This window comes from Salvelinus fontinalis, chromosome 6 (assembly GCF_029448725.1).
Source record: "Salvelinus fontinalis isolate EN_2023a chromosome 6, ASM2944872v1, whole genome shotgun sequence".
Taxonomy (NCBI): Eukaryota; Metazoa; Chordata; class Actinopteri; order Salmoniformes; family Salmonidae; genus Salvelinus; species Salvelinus fontinalis.
The window spans coordinates 76,124,460-76,149,306 of record NC_074670.1 but is presented as its reverse complement, the minus strand read 5'-3'; the positions used below and the strand labels follow the sequence as shown (position 1 = coordinate 76,149,306).

At 46.0% G+C, this 24,847-nt stretch overlaps 1 protein-coding gene across 5 annotated transcripts in view; it reads left to right on the top strand.

The window, feature by feature from the left end:
* The window catches only part of LOC129858447 (FERM and PDZ domain-containing protein 3-like), a 142,820-nt gene that overhangs the window by 109,257 nt on the left and 8,716 nt on the right, over positions 1-24,847 (top strand). For 2 of the 5 annotated variants that reach the window (XM_055927687.1, XM_055927691.1), the window contains exons 2-14: positions 1,578-1,690; positions 1,858-2,018; positions 2,219-2,321; positions 2,821-2,866; positions 5,072-5,176; positions 13,096-13,203; positions 16,369-16,500; positions 16,866-16,985; positions 18,690-18,826; positions 21,430-21,556; positions 22,118-22,207; positions 23,203-23,382; positions 23,838-23,973. In XM_055927687.1, the coding sequence (XP_055783662.1) occupies positions 1,650-1,690; positions 1,858-2,018; positions 2,219-2,321; positions 2,821-2,866; positions 5,072-5,176; positions 13,096-13,203; positions 16,369-16,500; positions 16,866-16,985; positions 18,690-18,826; positions 21,430-21,556; positions 22,118-22,207; positions 23,203-23,382; positions 23,838-23,973 (1,486 nt within the window). In that variant the 5' untranslated portion in view covers positions 1,578-1,649. Of the gene's footprint in view, positions 1-1,577; positions 1,691-1,857; positions 2,019-2,218; positions 2,322-2,820; positions 2,867-5,071; positions 5,177-6,870; positions 6,886-13,095; positions 13,204-16,368; positions 16,501-16,865; positions 16,986-18,689; positions 18,827-21,429; positions 21,557-22,117; positions 22,208-23,202; positions 23,383-23,837; positions 23,974-24,847 lie in introns of those variants that run through there. The other 3 variants (XM_055927688.1, XM_055927689.1, XM_055927690.1) reach the window with 3 other exon arrangements.

Genomic DNA, 24,847 nt, shown 5'->3' with positions numbered 1-24,847 from the left:
TGGGACACCAGGTGGATGATTCCCCTCTAATCAGGGACTGATTTAGACCTGGGACACCAGGTGGATGATTCCCCTCTAATCAGGGACTGATTTAGACCTGGGACACCAGGTGGATGATTCCCCTCTAATCAGGGACTGGTTTAGACCTGGGGCACCAGGTGGATGATTCCCCTCTAATCAGGGACTGATTTAGACCTGGGACACCAGGTGGATGATTCCCCTCTAATCAGGGACTGATTTAGACCTGGGACACCAGGTGGATGATTCCCCTCTAATCAGGGACTGATTTAGACCTGGGACACCAGGTGGATGATTCCCCTCTAATCAGGGACTGATTTAGACCTGGGACACCAGGTGGATGATTCCCCTCTAATCAGGGACTGATTTAGACCTGGGACACCAGGTGGATGATTCCCCTTTAATCAGGGACTGGTTTAGACCTGGGACACCAGGTGCATGATTCCCCTCTAATCAGGGACTGATTTAGACCTGGGACACCAGGTGGATGATTCCCCTCTAATCAGGGACTGATTTAGACCTGGGACACCAGGTGGATGATTCCCCTTTAATCAGGGACTGGTTTAGACCTGGGACACCAGGTGCATGATTCCCCTCTAATCAGGGACTGATTTAGACCTGGGACACCAGGTGGATGATTCCCCTCTAATCAGGGACTGATTTAGACCTGGGACACCAGGTGGATGATTCCCCTCTATTCAGGGACTGATTTAGACCTGGGACACCAGGTGGATGCAATAAATGATCAGGTAGAACAGAAAACCAGCAGGCTCTGGACCTCATAGGGTAAGAGTTGAATACCCCTGGTCTATACCAGACCTCGTAGGGTAAGATTTGAATACCCCTGGCCTATACCAGACCTCGTAGGGTAAGAGTTGAATACCCCTGGCCTATTCCAGACCTCGTAGGGTAAGAGTTGAATACCCCTGGTTTATTCCAGACCTCGTAGGGTAAGAGTTGAATACCCCTGGCTTATTCCAGACCTCATAGGGTAAGAGTTGAATACCCCTGGCCTATACCAGACCTCGTAGGGTAAGATTTGAATACCCCTGGCCTATTCCAGACCTCATAGGGTAAGAGTTGAATACCCCTGGCCTATTCCAGACCTCATAGGGTAAGAGTTGAATACCCCTGGTTTATTCCAGACCTCATAGGGTAAGAGTTGAATACCCCTGGTCTATTACCCTACGAGGTCTGGTAGAGTTGAATACCTCTGGTTTATTCCAGACCTCGTAGGGTAAGATTTGAATACCCCTGGTTTATTCCAGACCTCGTAGGGTAAGATTTGAATACCCCTGGCCTATAGCAATTGAGTTTTTTACTCTTATAGGCTTTAAGTCTTATAGGCTTTAATCTTATAGGCTCTGTTGGAATTTGCTTCAGTCATGTGATTGTTCCCGTCAATCTAATGTTATTCCCTCCTTCTCCCCCTTCCACTCCATCACATATATAATGCCCTACCCCCTACCCCCTCCATTCCTCCTCCCTTCACCCCCCCCCCCCCCACCCCCTCACTATTTCCCTACTCCCCCTCTCTGTCCATCCTCCACCTCTCTCAGGTGAATGATTGAGAATCAGACCGAGCTCCTTTCTGTGAGACCCCGCCCCATGCTCCTCCCTCCTCTCAGGGGATGGCCAAGGTCCAGGATGGACACACAAACACATGTGACAGGTACACTACACTTCCTCCCTACGTAGGGTCACAACACATTTCTACATACTCTGAGTCTGTGTGTGTGTGTGTGTGTGTGTGTGTGTGTGTGTGTGTGTGTGTGTGTGTGTGTGTGTGTGTGTGTGTGTGTGTGTGTGTGTGTGTGTGTGTGTGTGTTCCCGGTGCAGCCCTGCGATGTTAGAAGAGAGCCAGGATGGTATGGACAGTGGTAGCCTGACTCCTGGCCCAGCTTCAGCTCGACAGGTCTGCATTCAGCGCCACCCCAGCCAAGGCTTCGGATTCATAGCAGGCAGCCAGAGACCAGTCATTGTACGCTCCGTCTCTGCAGGTAGGTAGGGGTGTGTGTGAGAGAGAGAGCGATAGAGCAAGAGATAGAGAGAGAGAGATGATATATGAGTGTTGTCAGTTTGATGTCTTTGTGTGTCCATTACTCATAGACTAAGCGTTCCTCTGCCTGTGTGTGTGTGTGTGTGTGTGTGTGTGTGTGGGTGTATGGGTGTGGGTGTGGGTGTGGGTGTGCTGTCCCAGACGGCCCGTCCATCGGCAAGCTTCTTCCTGGAGACCAGATCCTGGCCATCAATGAGGAGGTGGTGAGCGAGGCTTCCCGGGAGAGAGTCATAGACCTTGTAAGGTAACATCCTTTATATCACCACAGGGGAGGGGGAGGGAGGAGGGCGGTGGGTTTGGTTAGGAAGGTAAGGGGTGGGAGGTGGGGGGAGATAAGGAATGAGTCGAGTCCAATGCAATGTGTCTCTAGATTGTTATTCGTCTATAGCCTACACTTTATGTGAGTCTAGGACAGGACAAAGCTTTGGTGGGAATGTTTTTCTGAGTTCATTCAATGTGTGAACTCACACAACACATAAGAGCAGAATATTTTCAGTAAATGCAGCAGCAGCAGTACAGCGGGGATCGTTCTGTGTGTTTGAAGGCTAAATTCATGGAGAAATAGTCTGTCTCTAAGCCTCATGTGTTCCATGGAAACATAATGAGACAGATGAGTCATTGAGAACACAGAGAACAGAGAGGAGGTCTAGGAGATAAGAACAGGACAGTTTCTTCCAATGCCACAGCCCTGGTGTTACCTAACCCACTCCACACTCCTCTCCTCTTTTCTGTCCTCTCTATAGATGCTGCAAAGACTCCATAGTTCTCACTGTGCTGCAGCCTCACCAGGTAACAATACACAGCTCTCGCTCACTGTTTCTCTCTCACGCCTTTTCTCCTTGAAGTTCTCAAACTCTATCTGTATCTCTGTATCCCACCATGTCTCCCTCTCACACACGAAGCAACCACACATACAGATCTCTACCTTATTCTCTCTCTCTCTCCCTCATTCTCTCTCTCCCTCATTATCTCTCCATCATTCTCTCTCTCTCTGTCTCTCTCTCCCTCATTATCTCTCCATCATTCTCTCTCTCTCTCTCTCCCTCATTCTCTCTCTCTCTCTCTCCCTCATTCTCTCTCTCTCCCTCATTCTCTCTCCCTCATTATCTCTCCCTCATTCTCTCTCTCTCTCTCTCTCCTTCATTCTCTCTCTCTCCCACATTATCTCTATCTCCATCATTCTCTCTCTTTCATTCTCTCTCTTTCCTCTCTCTCCATCATTCTATCTCTCTCTCATTCTATCACTCCCTCATTATCTCACCATCATTCTCTCTCTCTCATTCTCTCTCATTCTCGCTCTCCCTCATTCTATCTCTCTCTCTCTCTCTCTCACTATTTGTACTGTGTGTCGTGATTGTCAGTAAATACTCTTCACACACATTAAATAAAAAATGGTTCTATATAGTACCAAATGGTTCTATATAGTACCAAATAAGGGTAATTTGGCTGAACCTTTTTGGTGCTATATGGGACTTTTTTAAGGTTCTAAATGGAACCTGTATGGTGATATAAAGAACCCATTAAAAAGGTTATACTGTATATAGCACCAAAAACCCTTAAATAAAAACCTTTTTTTATGGTTCTTTATAGAACCTTTACGGAGAACGGAGCTGTGGCTATGTCATAGAAAGAGCCATACATATCATATCTGGTTTAATCACTATTATATTGTTAAAGTTCCATAGGTTTTATTGTTGTGTTTATCGACAAGTTGAACAGCTGGGGTTCCCTGAAGAGAGACTTGACTTAGGCAACTGTTCGCAATTGACACAAGGCCATACGTGAGTCTTTCACAAGACACCATCTCTGGCCATAGTCCTACATAACATGTAATAGTGTAAAACAGCAATGACACACTCTCACTCACAGTTGCACAAAAAGAGCTGTGAACAAACAACGCCCAAAAATATTCTAATGAGTCGCCTCCCGTACATTCAGTGGTGGAAAAGTAACCAAAAGTCATAATTGAGTAAAAGTAAAGATACCTTAATAGAACATGACTCAAGTCAAAGTGAAAGTCACCCAGTATATATATACTTAAGTATCAAAACTGAATGTAATTGCTAGAACATACTTAAGTATCAAAAGGAAAAGTATAAATCATTTTACATTCCTTATATTATCCAACCAGCACAAGTATTATTCTTATTATCATTTACAGATAGCTAGGGGCACACTCCAACACTCTGACATAATTTACAGATAGCCAGGGGCACACTCCAACACTCTGACATAATTTACAGATAGCCAGGGGAACACTCAAACACTCAGACATCATTTACAGATAGCTAGGGGCACACTCCAGCCCTCAGACATAATTTACAGATAGCCAGGGGTTAGAGGAGGCAGGTAGCCTAATGGTTAGAGGAGGCAGGTAGCCTAGTGGTTAGAGGAGGCAGGTAGCCTAGTGGTTAGAGGAGGCAGGTAGCCTAGTGGTTAGAGGAGGCAGGTAGCCTAGTGGTTAGAGGAGGCAGGTAGCCTAGTGGTTAGAGGAGGCAGGTAGCCTAGTGGTTAGAGGAGGCAGGTAGCCTAGTGGTTAGAGGAGGCAGGTAGCCTAGTGGTTAGAGGAGGCAGGTAACCTAGTGGTTAGAGCGTTGGGCCAGTAATCAAAAGGTTGCTAGATTGAATCCCCGAGCTGACAAAAATCTGTTGTTCTGAACAAGGCAGTTAACCCACTGTTCCTAGGCCGTCATTGTAAATAAGAATTTGTTCTTAACTGACTTGCCTAGTTAAATAAAGGTTAAATTATGCACAAACACGTAGTAGTCTTTTTGTTGCCTTTGTAATTACAGACTCATGTTCAGTCAGGCATGTAATTAAACTTTCATGAAAAACGTCCCAATTATTTAACCATCTAACTAAATCAAGTTTTTGCCAAACATAACAAGATGGTTTCAAAGCATAAAATTAAATAAAAACTTTTGTAATTTGCTTAATTCGAATTGTTAATGCCGTTAATAAACCCTAAATGTCTTTGTCTTTCCTCTCTTCTAGTCACCTAAGTCAGCCTTTATAAGTGCAGCTAAGAAGGCCCATCTGAGAACCAACCCGCCCAAAGTGCGCTTTTCAGAACAAGTGTCCTTCAGTGACCCAGACTCAGTAAGTACCACTCCGCTGGTGACCCTTCAGTGACCCAGACTCAGTAAGTACCACTCCGCTGGTGATCCTTCAGTGACCCAGACTCAGTAAGTACCACTCAGCTGGTGACCCTTCAGTGACCCAGACTCAGTAAGTACCACTCCGCTGGTGATCCTTCAGTGACCCAGACTCAGTAAGTACCACTCCGCTGGTGATCCTTCAGTGACCCAGACTCAGTAAGTACCACTCAGCTGGTGACCCAGACTCAGTAAGTACCACTCCGCTGGTGATCCTTCAGTGACCCAGACTCAGTAAGTACCACTCCGCTGGTGATCCTTCAGTGACCCAGACTCAGTAAGTACCACTCCGCTGGTGATCCTTCAGTGACCCAGACTCAGTAAGTACCACTCCGCTGGTGACCCTTCAGTGACCCAGATTCAGTAAGTACCACTCCGCTGGTGATCTTTCAGTGACCCAGACTCAGTAAGTACCACTCCGCTGTTGATCCTTCTGTGACCCAGACTCAGTAAGTACCACTCCGCTGGTGATCCTTCAGTGACCCAGACTCAGTAAGTACCACTCAGCTGGTGACCCTTCTTTGACCCAGACTCAGTAAGTACCACTCAGCTGGTGATCCTTCTTTGACCCAGACTCAGTAAGTACCACTCCGCTGGTGATCCTTCAGTGACCCAGACTCAGTAAGTACCACTCAGCTGGTGACCCTTCAGTGACCCAGACTCAGTAAGTACCACTCCGCTGGTGATCCTTCAGTGACCCAGACTCAGTAAGTACCACTCCGCTGGTGACCCTTCAGTGACCCAGACTCAGTAAGTACCACTCCGCTGGTGACCCTTCAGTGACCCAGACTCAGTAAGTACCACTCCGCTGGTGATCCTTCAGTGACCCAGACTCAGTAAGTACCACTCCGCTGGTGACCCTTCAGTGACCCAGACTCAGTAAGTACCACTCCGCTGGTGATCCTTCAGTGACCCAGACTCAGTAAGTACCACTCCGCTGGTGACCCTTCAGTGACCCAGACTCAGTAAGTACCACTCCGCTGGTGATCCTTCAGTGACCCAGACTCAGTAAGTACCACTCCGCTGGTGATCCTTCAGTGACCCAGACTCAGTAAGTACCACTCCGCTGGTGATCCTTCAGTGACCCAGACTCAGTAAGTACCACTCCGCTGGTGACCCTTCAGTGACCCAGACTCAGTAAGTACCACTCCGCTGGTGATCCTTCAGTGACCCAGACTCAGTAAGTACCACTCCGCTGGTGATCCTTCAGTGACCCAGACTCAGTAAGTACCACTCCGCTGGTGATCCTTCAGTGACCCAGACTCAGTAAGTACCACTCCGCTGGTGATCCTTCAGTGACCCAGACTCAGTAAGTACCACTCCGCTGTTGATCCTTCAGTGACCCAGACTCAGTAAGTACCACTCCGCTGGTGATCCTTCAGTGACCCAGACTCAGTAAGTACCACTCCGCTGGTGACCCTTCAGTGACCCAGACTCAGTAAGTACCACTCCGCTGGTGATCCTTCAGTGACCCAGACTCAGTAAGTACCACTCCGCTGGTGATCCTTCAGTGACCCAGACTCAGTAAGTACCACTCCGCTGGTGATCCTTCAGTGACCCAGACTCAGTAAGTACCACTCCGCTGGTGATCCTTCAGTGACCCAGACTCAGTAAGTACCACTCCGCTGGTGATCCTTCAGTGACCCAGACTCAGTAAGTACCACTCCGCTGTTGATTCTTCTCTCACACCTGCACTCTTCTTTCTATCTCTCTCCCCATTTCTGTCTTCTTCTATGTTGTTCTTGCTTTCTCAATCGTTAATACTCTTTCTATTTTTCCCTAACACGATTTCTCTCACTATTCATTCTTTCTCCACTTCTCTCTAAAACATTCTCTTTAATTTGTTCTCTCTTTACCTTGGGTCTGGGCCTGGGCCTGGGCCTGTCTCCCGGCTGATTAAACATGGCTGAACATCCTCTTCCCCTCCATCACCTTATTTGTATTTTGGGTAGCTGACTACCTGCACCATACAAAACAGCCTTGGGTCCAACACAGTGCAGCTTTTGATTATAAATGGATCTCCTCCAGATCGATGTCCCCTCTATCTGGTAGAGCACAGGTTGCGCCTCTAAACTGTTTCTAAGATGTTTGTTAAACATTGGACACATTTTGAATTCAGCTGCAGCAGCAGCGTTACACTGTTAGGCTGGCTGAGAGCAGACATGTAAAGTCCCTGCTTGGCTGTGAAAGCCCTCTCCCTACTGTCTCTGAGCTCTGAAGAAGTGTCCCGAATGGCACCCTATTCCCTACATAGTGCACTACTTCTGACCAGAGCCCTATGTGCCCTGGTCAAAAGTAGTGCACTATATAGGGAATATAGTGCCATTTTGGACGCGAGCTGAATTCTCTTCTCAAAGCCCAGAGAAGTTGGCTCTACAGTCAAGCCAACAAGCTTATCTCTCACTGTTCCTATTGACAGCTTGTTGTGCAATTTATGAATAACAAGTTAGGCTTCAGCTGCTTGGTTTCAATATCATCTCTATGCATCCCAAATCTTATCCTTTATATAGTGCAGAGCCCTATAGGCCCTGGTCAAAAGGGCATAAGATGACTAAATAGGGTACAGGATGACATTTGGGATGCAGCCCTGGTGTGTGTTGCTAATCAGTCGTAAGAGTGGAATCAATGAGTACACACGTTTACATTTCCCTGCCAGTCTGGACACGTTTCCATAAACTAAAGCTACAACCTTTAGGGAACACACACATGGGGGTGGAGAGATAACTGGTCAGCCTCTAACAGGAGAGATAACTGGGGAGTCTCTAACACAAGAGATAACTGGGGAGCCTCTAACAGGAGAGATAACTGGGGAGTCTCTAATAGGAGAGATAGCTGGGGAGCCTCTAACAGGAGAGATAACTGGGGAGCCTCTAACAGGAGAGATAACTGGGGAGCCTCTAACAGGAGAGATAACTGGGGAGCCTCTAACAGGAGAGATAACTGGGGAGCCTCTAACAGGAGAGATAACTGGGGAGCCTCTAACAGGAGAGATAACTGGGGAGCCTCTAACAGGAGAGATAACTGGGGAGCCTCTAACAGGAGAGATAACTGGGGAGCCTCTAACAGGAGAGATAACTGGGGAGCCTCTAACACAAGAGTTCCCGGGGAGCTAACGGTAGAGTTACTGGCTCGTGGCCTTTCATTACCAGGAAAGTAAGCATCCCCTCATGCATGACGTACACACACCCACACACAGCAGCCTGGGGGCAAAGAGGGATCAATAACACACATGATAATACCATAGATTTCACCTATAGCCTAGATTAATTAGACTGCATGTAGACCCCTGCTATACAGATATATATAGAGAGAGAGATGGTCCTCCTCCACTGGGTGGAGGCCTGATACAGGGAGAGAGAGATGCTCCTCCTCCCCTGGGTGTATGATTGGTAAAGATCGAACAATCCCCTTTTGCAGAGTGTTTAATCATGTCTATCCGTCTCCTGGGATCAGGCTGGGAATGGGGATTGATTGGTTTGGACTTATCAGTGCAGACCACCTAACCTGAGCATGTGGAGTTTATCTTCGTAGAGGGAAAGAGAGATGAGGACTACATCTACTATGGATGCATCCCAAATGGCACCCTATTCCCTACATAGTGCACCACTTTTGACCAGAGCCAGTAGGGCTCTATGTAGGGATTAGGGTACCATTTGGGAAGGAGCCCTTCTGGCTCTCATAATGCTCCATTTTTCTATGGCTGCGTCCAAAACAGAGCCCGTAAATACTTCTGATGAGAGCCAGGGGCACTACATAGGGAATAGGGTGCCATTTGGGAGACAGGGTGCCATTTGGGAGACAGACCCTGCCTGCACTGCTCTGCTCCACACTCAGGTCACACAGCACAGCCTGTTATGCTAAATTCAACCTTTACTTCTGCCACCATCATTTCCCTCGGGTCTTAGAGAGAAGCCACGGTGGACTAGGAGGAATTCTAAACTACACTCTTAGAAAAAAGGGTTCCAAAAGGGTTCTTCGGCTGTCCCCATAGGAGAAGCCTTTTTGATTCAAGGTAGAACCCTTTTGGGTTCCATGTACAACCCTCCGTGGTAAGAGTTTCACATGGAACCCAAAAGGGTTCTACCGGGAACCAAATGAGTTCTCCCTTGAACCAGAAAGGGTTCCACCTGGATCTAAAAAAGTTATCCTATGGGGACAGCCGAAGAACCCTTTTAGGTTCTAGATAGTATCTTTTTTTGTAAGAGTGTAGCCTGGCTGACATCTTATGTGGATACATCTGTAGTGACGTCAGTCTATTCTAAATGATGCTCACATTTACTGAAGGATTAATTTCATTACCTCTCATCATATAATTGTTCAATATTATTACATTTTTGTCATTCAGCAGATGCTCTTATCCAGAGCGACTTAGAGAAGCAATTAGGGTTAAGTGCCTTGCTCAAGGGCACATTGACAGATTTTTAACTTTTCGGTTACTGGCCCAAAGCTTCACCGCTAAGCTACCTACATTGCATTTGGAAAGTATTCAGACGCCTTCTCTTTTTCCACATTTTGTTACGTTATAAGCTAATTCTAAAATGGATTAAAAAAAATAATAATACTCGTCAATCTACACAAAATACCCCACAATGACAAAACGAAAACAGGTTTTTAGAAATGTTTGCAATTTTATATAAAAATAACAGTAACACCTTATTTACATAGGTATTCAGACACTTTGCTAGGACACTTGAAATTGAGCTCAGGTGCATCCTGTTTCCATTGATCATCCTTGAGATGTTTCTACAACTTGATTGGAGTCCATCTGTGGTAAATTCAATTGATTGGACATGATTTGGAAAGGCACACACCTGTCTATATAAGGTCCAACAATGCATGTCAGAGTAAAAACCAAGCCATGAGGTTGAAGGAATTGTCCGTAGAGCTCCGAGACAGGATTGTGTCAAGTCACAGATCTGGGAAAGGGTACCAATTTTTTTTGCAGCATTGAAGGTCCCCAAGAACACCGTGGCCTCCATCGCTCTTAAATGGAAGAAGTTTGGAACCACCAAGACTCTTTCTAGAGCTGGCCGCCCGACCAAACTGAGCAGTCAGGGGAGAAGGGTCTTGGTCAAGGAGGTGACCAAGAACCCGATAGTCACTCTGACAGAGCTCTAGAGTTCCTCTCTGGAGATGGGAAAAACTTCCAGAAGGACAACCATCTCTGCAGCACTCCATCAATCAGGCCTTTATGGTAGAGTGGCCAGACGGAAGCCACTCCTCCGCAAAAGGCACATGACAGCCCACTTGGAGTTTGCCAAAAGGCACCTAAAGACTCAGACCATGAGAAACAAGATTCTCTGGTCTGATGAAACCAAGATTGAACTCTTTGGCCTGAATGCCACACGTCACGTCTGGAGGAAACCTGGCACCATCCCTATGGTGAAGCATGGTGGCGGCAGTATCAAGCTGTGGGGATGTTTTTCAGCAGCAGGGACTGTGAGACTAATCAGGATCGAGGGAAAGATGAACAGAGCAAAGTACAGAGAGATTCTTGATGAAAACCTGCTCCAGAGCGCTCAGGACCTCAGACTGGGGCGTAATTTCACCTTCCAACAGGACAATGACCCTAAGCACACAGCCAAGACAACGCAGGAGAGGCTTTGGGACAAGTCTCTGAATGTCCTTGAGTGGCCCAGCCAGAGCCCGGACATAAACCTGATCGAACATCTTTGGAGAAAACTGAAAATAGCTGTGCAGTGACGCTCCCCATCCAACCTGACAGAGCTTTAGAAGATCTGCAGAGAAAAATGAGAGAAACTCCCCAAATATAGATGTGCCAAGCCTGTAGCGTCATACCTAAGAAAAATCGAAGCTGTAATAGCTGCCAAAGGCGCTTCAACAAAGTACTCAGTAAAGGGGCTGAATACTTATGTCAATGTGATATTTCCGCGGGGGGTTCAAAAAATTTGCAAAAATGTCTAAAAACCTATTTTTGCTTTGTCATTATGGGGTATTGTGATGTCATTATGGGGTATTGTGTGTAGATTGATGAGGGGGGGGAATTAATTCATTTTAGAATAAGGCTGTAACGTAAGAAAATGTTACATTTCTAGGGGTCTGAATACTTTCCGAAACGATTGTAGCAGTGAGGGGCTATATTATGTAGATGTGAGGGGCTATACTGTAGCTGTGAGGGGCTATACTGTAGCTGTGAGGGGCTATACTGTAGATGTGAGGGGCTATACTGTAGATGTGAAGGGCTATACTGTAACTGTGAGGGGGCTATTCTATAGCTGTGAGGGGCTGTACTGTAACTGTGAGGTGCTATACTGTAGCTGTGAGGGGCTATACTGTAACTGTGAGGTGCTATACTGTAGCTGTGAGGGGCTATACTGTAACTGTGAGGGGCTATACTGTAGCTGTGAGGGGCTATACTGTAGCTGTGAGGGGCTATACTGTAACTGTGAGGGGCTATACTGTAGCTGTGAGGGGCTATACTGTAGCTGTGAGGGGCTATACTGTAGCTGTGAGGGGCTATACTGTAGCTGTGAGGGGCTATACTGTAGCTGTGAGGGGCTATACTGTAGCTGTGAGGTGCTATACTGTAGCTGTGAGGGGCTATACAGAACTGTGAGGGGCTATACTGTAACTGTGAGGTGCTATACTGTAGCTGTGATGGGCTATACAGAACTGTGAGGGGCTATACTGTAACTGTGAGGGGTTATACTGTAACTGTGAGGGGTTATACTGTAACTGTGAGGGGCTATACTGTAACTGTGAGGGGTTATACTGTAACTGTGAGGGGCTATACTGTAACTGTGAGGGGCTATACTGTAGCTGTGAGGGGCTATACTGTAGCTGTGAGGGGCTATACTGTAACTGTGAGGGGCTATACTGTAGCTGTGAGGGCTATACTGTAACTGTGAGGGGCTATACTGTAGCTGTGAGGGGCTATACTGTAACTGTGAGGTGCTATACTGTAACTGTGAGGTGCTTTACTGTACATCTTCCCCATCCTCCTTTCTCTCTGTTCTCTAAGTGGTTTTCAGACCAGCAGTGGATGATGTGTGTGACTGGGCCTTTGAGTCACCAACTCTCTCCACTTACCTCATTCACCCTCCTGGTGACAGTTTCTCCGGAAAGAGTGAATAGCTGTCACGCCCCGTCTCCCTACCTGGACTGAATTCAACTCCAGCAGAGGAAACTTTTCTGATGAGTGGCTGATAAAAGCAGATTAACCTTGAGTCATCGTGTCTCCTGCAGTTCCCTGGCCTACGTAACCACTGCACTTTATAGTCTATTCAGCCAGCTAGCTACCAATTGTACTTGCAGCACCGGCGCATACATATTAAATGGATGTATTGAGGAAATGTAATAAGCTTCTCTTTGATCACAGCACAATGTATCCAGGCAGGGTTCCTAAAGCAGAGTTTTGTCCCAATTCAAGCTGCACCGGTTCACTTAAGGTATTGCTCCTCCATTGCACTCTGGAAGCTCCAGCCTGGTCCCGTCTTAGCAGCTTTTAGATGGAATGTACTTCTATCTGCACATTCCACAGTCACGGACTTCCAACACCATTCAATTATAGCCCTGATCCTCTACTCTGGGGTGTATTAGATGTACTGTACCATGTTGATGTGCCATTTTGACCTTTTAAGTTTTTTCTCAAGATACCTCATATTGCCACTCTCTTACTGCTATAAGAGGCACTCAGGTTTTACAGTTTCTCTCTTTCTCTCCCTCCCTCTCCCTCTTTCACTGCATCGCTCTCTCTTTCTCTCTCTCCCTCTCTCTTTCTCTCTCTCCCTCCCTCTCTCTTTCTCTCCCTCTCTTTCTCTCTCTCCCGCTCTCTCTCTGCCTCTCTTCATCTCTCCCTTTCTGCCAACCCTCTCTCCCTCTCTCTCTGTCTCTCTCTCACAGACAATGCTAAAGGACGACTCTTTGCTACTCATACCTAATGTGCTGAAGGTGTTCCTGGAGAATGGTCAGATCAAGTCCTTTACGTTTGACAGCCGCACCACTGTCAGGGTACGTATACAGTGTATGATCCAATTTGTAACAGAGTGAATGTGAAAATGGATTCAAAATGGTCGCCCTCTGCTGGGGATTTGCAGGATGTGCAATGACACAAGTAATAGGAGGGTTTTGATTGGTTACATTGCCTACTATGCCAATGTATCTGTATAAAATGATCTCTGCTACTCTAAAACTACCAGAGATCCCAGTCTGGAACTTTGATACGCCCGAAGAGTATATTATGTTCAACAATAGATTGTAAAATACTACTCATATTACAGAGTAAGCGGTAAAGCTTCATATAGCACCAAATGTAGCTTTGCGTTTTAAAAGACGCCCTGGTAATCTTCAAAATGTCACAAATGTTCCAACTTCAATTATTTATTTCTCAATTATGCTTTAAGATACAACTGTCAAATATTTGTAAAAAAATATCTGGGTATTTATTTTAAAAATATTTTCATGCCCATTTAAACTGCACAAGAATTGCAAACATATTGACCAACCCACTGGGCAAAAACTGATTGACTCAACATTGTTTAAAAAAAAAAAAGTAATGTGATGCTGGTGAATCAACATGGAAAACTGATTGGATATTCAAAATGTCATCAACGTAAGGGAATCCAACTTTTAACCTAAATCTAATGACAGGGGGAATTATTTGGTTGATTTCATGTTGAATTCACGTTAGTTGACAACTAAACCAAATGTAAATCAAAACTAGACGTTGAACTGACGTCTGTGCCCAGTGGGTGTAAATATCACTTCCCCCAAAAAATACATATATCTAATGACATCAATGATGGTAAGACTCCCTCCACAGTATATGAAGAACAGGCCTAGTTCTGAGAAGCCCACTTCCTTCAATTCACAGTATTTTATAATGCCTGTGGCTACGTCTCAAATGGCACCCTATTCCCTATGTAGTGCACTAATTCTGACCCAAGCGTTAGTCAAAAGTAGTGCACTAAAAAGGGAATAGGGTGCCATTTGGTACACAAGATGTAATATTGTAATGACATCCAGCAGTCAGTCAGGAGACACTGTCAGGCTCCCACTGTCAGGCTCTCACTGTCAGGCTCCCACTGTCAGGCTCTCACTGTCAGGAGACACTGTCAGGCTCTCACTGTCAGGCTCTCACTGTCAGGCTCTCACTGTCAGGAGACACTGTCAGGCTCTCACTGTCAGGCTCTCACTGTCAGGCTCTCACTGTCAGGCTCTCACTGTCAGGAGACACTGTCAGGCTCTCACTGTCAGGCTCTCACTGTCAGGAGACACTATCAGGCACTCACTGTCAGGCTCTCACTGTCAGGCTCTCACTGTCAGGCTCTCACTGTCAGGCTCTCACTGTCAGGAGACACTGTCAGGCTCTCACTGTCAGGCTCTCACTGTCAGGTTCTCACTGTCAGACTCTCACTGTCAGGAGACACTGTCATGAGACACTGTCAGGCTCTCACTGCTGTCAGGTTCTCACTGTCAGACTCTCACTGTCAGGCTCTCACTGTCAGGCTCTCACTGCCAGACTCTCACTGTCAGGCTCTCACTGTCAGGCTCTGAGACAACTCTGATATCTCTTACCATTAAGGCACAATATTAGATTTCAGAAATGTATTTTCCAGTTAATTGCGGGAGAGCGTGATGGAGAGAGAGAGAGCCTCACAGCCTACCCACACAGACTACCCACACTGCCTACCCACACTGTCTACCCGCACAGCCTACCCACACTGCCTACCCACACAGCCTACCCACACAGCCTACCCACACAGCCTACCCACACAGCCTACCCACACAGCCTACCCACACTGCCTACCCACACAGCCTACCCACACTGCCTACCCACACAACCTACCCACACAGCCTACCTACACTGCCTACCCACACAGCCTACCCACACAGCCTACCCATCTCCTACCCACACAGCCTACCCACACTGCCTACCCACACAACCTACCCACCAGCCTACCCACACTGCCTACCCACACTGCCTACCCACACTGCCTACCCACACAGCCTACCCACACTGCCTACCCACACTGCCTACCCACACAGCCTACCTACACTGCCTACCCACAAAGTCTACCCACACAGTCTACCCACACAAACTACCCACACAGCCTACCCACACAGCATACCCACACTGTCTACCCACACTACCTACCCACACTACCTACCCACCAGCCTACCCACCAGCCTACCCACACAACCTACCCACACTGCCTACCCACAGTGCCTACCCACACTGCCTACCCACACTGCCTACCCCCCTGCTACCCACACAGCCTACCCACACTGCCTACCCACACCTCCTACCCACACAGCCTACCCACACAACCTACCCATCAGCCTACCCACACTGCCTACCCACACTGCCTACCCACAAAGTCTACCCACACTGCCTACCCACACAGCCTACCCACACAGCCTACCTACACTGCCTACCCACAAAGTCGACCCACACTGCCTACCCACACAGCCTACCCACACTGTATCTGTGAGCTGTTGGTTAGAGAGAGTAGTCACATTTATTATTTAACAAAATAGTTTTTGTCACAAAACTATCGGCAGAGTTGAAAATGCGATGGAATTACATTGAACTTTAGATTTTGTATTCGGTACATGAAAACTTAAGTGAAAAAGTACATTTTGTGTGCACCACGTCATCACTGGCTTTTCTCCTCCACAAGTCCATTTGGTGGAAAAATTATCATATTTTCTTTATGCAGATTTTAGAATTTTCACATGAAAATCCGGCGCCGATTGGATGGAAACCTAGCTAGTCATACAGAATATTGATCCCAATGCAACACTGTGAGAGGAGGACAAATAGAACTCTGGCCATTATGGACACATGGGATACGTCCCAAATAATACACTATTCCCTTTCCCTACATAGTGCACTACTTTTGACAATTACTGCACTATATAGGGAATAGGGTGCCAAATGGAAGGCCAGGTGGTATTTTCCTCTGGCAGGTCATCATAGTGCAGATAGGGAATGACCTCTGAAGCCCTCGATGGAGAAGATAACAAGATCATTTGGTGTATTGGTGGCAGAATAATCAACATAGCACAGATTCACATAACACAGGAGGACAGTAAGTCTTTTCTAAATACTGCAAGAGATAAATGCATATCCATAAACTGCAAATAAATCTCTCTTTCTTTCTCCTTCTCTAGGATGTGATCTCGTCCCTGCAGGACCGCCTGTCCCTGCGTTACATCGAGCACTTTGCCCTGGTGCTGGAGTCAGGTGGGCTGGACCAGAACCAGAGACTACACCTGCTGCAGGAGAACCAGCCGCTCTCACATGTAAGGGAGCCAACAGTTACTGTTTTCCTCCTGATTACCGTGTTACAGTCATTCTAAGAGCAGTGTGAGTGTAATATAGCCTGGTTAAACCAGACCGAACTCTGTGCTCAACCAGACTAGATTGAATGGTATCACCACATTAAAATTAGAATCACTACCAAGGACTAAGCCCTTCAGACCATGGCAGTTTGACCGGTACTCATGTTTACACTCATAGAAATAGAATTCTATAGAATATATATATTATATTACACTCGATATGGCATGGAATCACCTTCCGATGACTAGCTGTGTTTGTCTACTATGTTGGGAGGGAAGCTGTTATGATATAGATGTTATTCATGCATCTCCCTCTCTCTCCTCAGGTGGTGCACAGGACGTATTTCCAGGGGATGAAGTGTCTCTTCCGCATCTGTTTCTTCCCCAAAGACCCGGCAGACCTGCTCAGGAGGGACCCTGCAGCCTTCGAGTACCTCTACATACAGGTGAGGATACAGCCTTCAGGTACCTCTACAGGTGGGGATACAGCCTTCAGGTACCTCTACAGGTGGGGATATAGCCTTCAGGTACCTCTACAACTAGGGATACAGCCTTCAGGTACCTCTACAGGTGGGGATACAGCCTTCAGGTACCTCTACAGGTGGGGATATAGCCTTCAGGTACCTCTACAGCTAGGGATACAGCCTTCAGGTACCTCTACAGGTGGGGATACAGCCTTCAGGTACCTCTACAGGTGGGGATACAGCCTTCAGGTACCTCTACAGGTGGGGATACAGCCTTCAGGTACCTCTACAGCTAGGGATACAGCCTTCAGGTACCTCTACAGCTAGGGATACATCCTTCAGGTACCTCTACAGGTGGGGATACAGCCTTCAGGTACCTCTACAGCTAGGGATACAGCCTTCAGGTACCTCTACAACTAGGGATATAGCCTTCAGGTACCTCTACAGCTAGGGATACAGCCTTCAGGTACCTCTACAGCTAGGGATACAGCCTTCAGGTACCTCTACAGCTAGGGATACAGCCTTCAGGTACCTCTACAGCTAGGGATATAGCCTTCAGGTACCTCTACAGGTGGGGATATAGCCTTCAGGTACCTCTACAGCTAGGGATACAGCCTTCAGGTACCTCTACAGCTAGGGATACATCCTTCAGGTACCTCTACAGGTGGGGATACAGCCTTCAGGTACCTCTACAGGTGGGGATACAGCCTTCAGGTACCTCTACAGCTAGGGATACAGCCTTCGGGTACCTCTACAGGTGGGGATACGGCCTTCAGGTACCTCTACAGGTGGGGATACAGCCTTCAGGTACCTCTACAGCTAGGGATACAGCCTTCAGGTACCTCTACAGCTAGGGATACAGCCTTCAGGTACCTCTACAGCTAGGGATACAGCCTTCAGGTACCTCTACAGGTGGGGATACAGCCTTCAGGTACCTCTACAGGTGGGGATACAGCCTTCAGGTACCTCTACAGGTGGGGATACAGCCTTCAGGTACCTCTACAGCTAGGGATACATCCTTCAGGTACCTCTACAGGTGGGGATATAGCCTTCAGGTACCTCTACAGCTAGGGATACAGCCTTCAGGTACCTCTACAGGTGGGGATACAGCCTTCAGGTACCTCTACAGCTAGGGATACATCCTTCAGGTACCTCTACAGGTGGGGATACAGCCTTCAGGTACCTCTACAGCTAGGGATACATCCTTCAGGTACCTCTACGGGTGGGGATACAGCCTTCAGGTACCTCTACAGGTGGGGATACAGCCTTCAGGTACTTGAAGGTGGGGATACCATGGATACAGACCTCATGGTTCTGTTTGGATCATCAAGGGGTTCTTTCTGCAGCAGAGTCCCTCAGCCCACTGAGCCAACAAAAGGATTAGAACTCCTGGCACAAATGAGTAGTTCCAGATTTATGTCCTTCTCCATCTCATTCTAGAATGTTGTTATAGTAACTCTTCCACGCTAGAGATTCTGCCATACCAAGATGGTATATAGACATACCAAAACCAGTTTCACATTACGTCCAACACAAATAAATGAAGTAACCAGTGCATCTTCAATATCTCTCTGTCTCATCCCTTTGCATAAAATTGCTGGAAGAGGTTCCTGACAAGGACATCCATCTCTGTTATAGCTGTGCCTAAAACTGTGTAACCAGAATAACATGACATCCCCACCACAGAGTCGCAATGACGTCATCAAAGAGCGCTTCGGCATGGACTGGAAGTCTGATGTCACACTGCGGCTGGCGGCGCTTCATATCTACATCACGGTGTCGTCGGCCAGACCTAATCAGAAGATCTCGCTCAAGAATGTGGAGTAAGTGTCTGCGTGTGTGTGCGTGTGCGTGCGCGTGCGTGCGCGTGTGTGTGTGTCTTATGACAAAATGGATCCCTCGGCTGCATGACTCATCACTCAGACACCTCAAAGACTGAAATGCGTGTCTCCGTATTCCATTATATTTCATTAAAAATGTCTTAGCTCTAATGTGCAGAAGTGTGGTATCCAGCTGAGTTCAAAAAGTATATCAAAATGATCCATAATGAATCCATCTAATATTAAAAACAGAAACCACGAGCTAAAGCTACTCTGACACCAAGAAATTATAATTCCCTCAGGCCACACATTTAGTCATATCCCCAACTGACCAGCTATCTAGATCACTCTGACTGACAGACATTACCAGCTATCTAGATCACTCTGACTGACAGACATTACCAGCTATCTAGATCATTCTGACTGACAGCCATTACCAGCTATCTAGATCACTCTGACTGACAGACATTACCAGCTATCTAGATCACTCTGACTGACAGACATGACCAGCTATCTAGATCACTCTGACTGACAGACATTACCAGCTATCTAGATCACTCTGACTGACAGACATTACCAGCTATCTAGATCACTCTGACTGACAGACATTACCAGCTATCTAGATCACTCTGACTGACAGACATTACCAGCTATCTAGATCACTCTGACTGACAGACATTACCAGACAACTAGATCACTCTGACTGACAGACATTACCAGCTATCTAGATCACTCTGACAGACGCTACCAGATAATATATCCTGAAAAAATATATAAATGCAACATGTAAAGTGTTGGTCCTACGTTTCATGAGCTGAAATAAAATATCCCAGAAATGTTCCAAACGCACAAAAAGATTTTCTCTCAAATTTTGTGCACTAACTTGTTTGCAGCCATGTTACTGAGCATTTCTCCTTTGCCAAGATAATCCATTCACCTGACAGGTGTGGCATATCAAGAAGCTGATTAAACAGCATGATCATTTCACAGGTGCACATTTCTCTACCATAAGCCGCCTCCAAAAGTAGTTTTAGAGAATTTGGCAGTACGTCCAATCAGCCTCACAACCGCAGACCATGTGTAACCACGCCAGCCCTCCACATCCAGCTTCTTCACCTGTGGGATCGTCTGAGACCAGCCACCTGGTCAGCTGATGAAACTGTGGGTTTGCACAACCAAAGAATTTCTGCACAAATTTTTAGAAACCGTCTCAGGGAAGTTCATCTGGATGCTCGTCATCCTCACCAGGGTATTGACCTGACTGCAGTTTGACATCGTAACCAACTTCAGTGGGTAAATGCTCACATTCGATGGCCACTGGCATACTGGAGAAGTGTGCTCTTCACAGATGAATCCCAGTTTGAAATGTACCGGGCAGATGGCAGACAGCGTGTATGGTGTCGTGTGGGCGAGTGGTTTGGTGATGTCAACGTTGTGAACAGAGTGCCCCATGGTGGCGGTGGGGTTAAGGTATAGGCAACCATAAGCTACGGACAATGAACACAATTGTATTTTATCAATGGCAATTTGAATGCACAGAGATATCGTGACGAGATCCTGAGGCCCATTGTCGTGCCGGTCATCCACCACTCATGTTTCAGCATGATAATGCACGGCCCCATGTCACAAGGATCTGTACACAATTCCTGGAAACTGAAAATGTCCCAGTTCTTCCATGGCCAGTATACTCACCAGACATAACAACCATTGAGCATGTTCGGGATGCTTTGGATCGACGTGTACAATAGCGTGTTCCAGTTCCCGCCAATATCCAGCAACTTCACACAACCATTGAAGAGGAGTGGACAACATCCCACAAGCCACAATCAACAGCCTGATCAACTCTGTGCGAAGGAGATGTGTCACGCTGCATGAGGCAAATGATGGTCACACCAGATACTGACTGGTTTTCTGATCTATGCCCCTACCTTTTTTTGCATCTGTGACAAACAGATGCATATCTGTATTCCCAGTCATTTGAAATCCATAGATTAGGGTTTCCTACTGATTTCCTTATATGAACTGTAACTTAGTAAAATCTTTGACATTGTTGCATGTGCTCATATTTTTGTTGAGTGTAGATAATTCTGATAACTAATTCACTCTGACAGACTAATTTAGCAGATACTCTTATCCAGAGCGACTTACAATCAGTGTGTTCAACAAAAACATAATATGCAAGTGAATACAATGAAATAACAGTTGTTGCAAGTCAAGTCATTCAGTCACACAGACAGAGAAGAGCCAGTGTTCTCCCTCCTGTCTGAGTCTGACTCTGAGGGGGGCCTTGTCAACCCTGTCAGTGTGACAGAGAATAGGAGCAGTCGTTGGGATGCGTCCCAACTGGCACTCTATTCCCTATGTTGTGCACTACTTTTGACCAGAGCGCACACGGCTATAAAGGAATAGGGTGCCATTTGGGACATAGCCCACAAGTCTTCCCTGGGGGTCTCTCCCTGAGATATAGACATGGTCCCACAGCTGTCAGCATCTGACTGATTATACCATCTCTCTCTCTCTCTTTCTTCCTCTCTCCCCTTGCTCTCTACTCTCCCCCCTCCTCTCTATTCCCACCTCTCTCTCTCTCTCTCTCTCTCCCTCCCCAGGAAGGAGTGGGGTCTGGAACCCTTCCTCCCCCTCACTCTACTTCCCACCATCAAGGAGAAGAATGTGTGTAAGACCCTGTCACAGCTGCTCAAAACCTATCAGCATCCGCCTCCCTCCGGCAATAAGGTGATCTGTCCTCTCTGTCACACAATGACCTTCCTTTCAGTAAATATTCTCTAGATACAGCATAGCTATAACACTAAGTTATTCAGATTCATTGTATAGCCTACCTTTCATCTGAGGGCTTGCACTCTCCGTTAAGCAGTTTATCTTTGGATTTAACTGGCTGTGCAGTCCCATACATATTTAAACAGTGTGCTTGTGCCCCAATACATGGCTAAACAGTGACCCCAAGTGGACATGTATAGTATTGCAGTATAAAATCCAATGGTCATCCTTGGGTGAATCTCAGTAGTAGAAGCTAGCAACAGGGCGACCACATCCGTCTTGTCATCCTTGGGTGAATCTCAACCATATTAAGTGGCTTCTCCTCCTCGTCTCCTCTCCTTCATCTCCACTGATCTGAAATCACAAGATAAGTGAAAGCAATATGAAGGATGCCAGCTAGGTTTTTAATTTCACCTGTCCAGTTCTTTAATGTTAGTGCAGATCGAGGAGACGAGTAGAGGAAGCCACTAGAGACTATTGAGACTGGGCCCTTGAGTGTTGTGTTGTGTCTACTGACAGGTCCCTCCTCTCCAGGGAAAGCTGCAGTACATGCGTGTGCTCAACGATCTTCCGCCCTTTGGAGGCTTGCTGTTCCACACCGTCGGACTAGTAATGGCAACATTTATTTATTTATTTAACCTTTATTTAACTAGGCAAGTCAGTTATGAACAAATTTTTATTTACAATGATGGCTTAACATTCCCTTATGACCATTCCAATTTTGTATTCCCACATCATATATGAGTCCCACTCTTTTATGATGAATTTCTCTTTTGTCAACGTACAGCTCATGTTTATGTTTTCCTGTAGCCTTGTAGCATCCCAGGCCAGACATCCAAACTGATATAACAAGTATAATCAACTCCAAACTGATATAACGAGTATAATCAACTCCAAACTGATATAACAAGTATAATCAACTCCAAACTGATATATAACAAGTATAATCAACTCCAAACTGATATATAACGAGTATAATCAACTCCAAACTGATATAACAAGTAAAATCAACTCCAAACTGATATAACAAGTATAATCAACTCCAATCAGATATATAACAAGTATAATCAACTCCAAACTGATATATAACAAGTATAATCAACTCCAATCAGATATATAACAAGTATAATCAACTCCAAACTCATATATAACAAGTATAATCAACTCCAAACTGATATATAACAAGTATAATCAACTCCAAACTGATATATAACAAGTATAATCAACTCCAAACTGATCTATAACAAGTATAATCAACTCCAAACTGTTATATAACAAGTAAAATCAACTCCAAACTGATATAACAAGTATAATCAACTCCAATCAGATATAACAAGTATAATTAACTCCAAACTGATATAACAAGTATAATCAACTCCAATCAGATATAAGAAGTATAATCAACTCCAATCAGATATATAACAAGTATAATCAACTCCAAATTGTTACTACATACCTATATACTACATATAATCAACTCCCTTCATTGGCCACTTTTTAGAATGCCTGTTTCTGAGTTAAGTTCTATAAATGTTATTGCATGAATTAAGAGCTCTCTCTCTCTGTTGATTGATTGATTGATTTACTGACTGATTGATCCACAGGATGAGAAGCAGTCGGCCACTACGCTGCTGGTGGGTCCGCGGCACGGCATCGGTCATGTGATCGACCTGAAGAACAACCTGACCACGGTTCTGACAGAGTTCAGTCGAGTTGCTAAGATACAGCTGCACCGGGAGAACCAGGGCGTTGCCCGCGTAGAGGTGGCCATACATGAGGCCAAGGTATGTGACAGATTGAACACATGTACAACTATAGATCTAGAAGGACATTATGAGGCTCAGCGTGGAACTCAATAGAATGAGATTTGTTTGTTTTGCCAGAAATCCTTGCATCATACTAGTAGACCATGCTACCTAGCATAGATTTTCGCTGCACAGAAGAATTCCTTTCAAATTAAATTAAATGAAATCAAACCTGCAACATAAACCAAGTTGAAGTACCGGTATGGCCATTATATTAAATATACAGTCAAATGCTTTGTTGAAGTCTCTTAACTTCTCTCCATCTCTGCTCCAACCTCTGTTTATGAATGTGTGTGTGTGTGTTTTGGAGGGGCTGGGATAAAGCCAACATATCTACATTATTGGATAAAGCAGAAGACACATTTCCATTGGACCTTGTGTACAATTGCCAATAAAGGAATCTTAATCTAAGTGTTAATGATCCACCCCTGCAGCCTCTGGTCCTGTTGATGGAGTGGCCTGATGCCAGTAACTTCGCCTGTCTCATCTCCGGCTACTACAAGCTGTTTGTGGACCCCAAACGAACCATCTACTACCGGACACCTGGTCAGTCTTATATGATCAAGGCAGGTATGTTAGTAGTCACCTCCTTGATTTATTAGGACTTGCAATGAAACTGCATATTCACAATATCTGTTGATGTTTAAGAAATGTATACTACATGACCAAAGGTATGTGGACACTTGATCGTCGAACATCTCATTCCAAAATCATGCGCATTAATATGAAGTTGGTCCCCCCCTTTGCTGCTATAACAGCCTCCACTCTTCTGGGAAGGCTTTCCACTAGACGTTGGAACACTGTTGCGGGGACTTGTTTCCATTCAGCCCCAAGAGCATTAGTGAGGACATTGTCATGCTGAAACAGGAAAGGGCCTTTCCCACACTGTTGCCTCAAAGTGGGAATCACATAATCGTCTAGATTGTCATGGTATGCTGTATCTTTAAGATTTCCCTTCATTGCCTAGCCCGAACCATGACAAACATCCCCAGACCATTATTCCTCCTCCACCAAACTTTACAGTTGGCACTATGCATTGGGGCAGGTAGCGTTCTCATGGCACTGCCAAACACAGATTAGTTGGTCGGACCGCCAGAAAACACGCTTCCACTGCTCCAGAGTCCAATGGTGACGAGCTTTACACCACTCCAGACGATGGTTGGCATTGCTTCAGCATTCGGCGATCCCGTTCTGTGAGCTTGTGTGACCTACCACTTCGCGGCTGAACTGTTGTTGCTCCTATATGTTTCCACTTCACAATAACAGCACTTACAGTTGACCGGGCCAGCTCTAGCAGGGCAGAAATGTGACAAACTGACTTGTTGGAAAGGTGACATCCTATGACGGTGCCACGTTGAAAGTCACTGAGCTCTTCAGTAAGACCATTCTACTGCCAACATTTGTCTATGTAGATTGCATGGCTGTGTGCTCGATGTTATACACC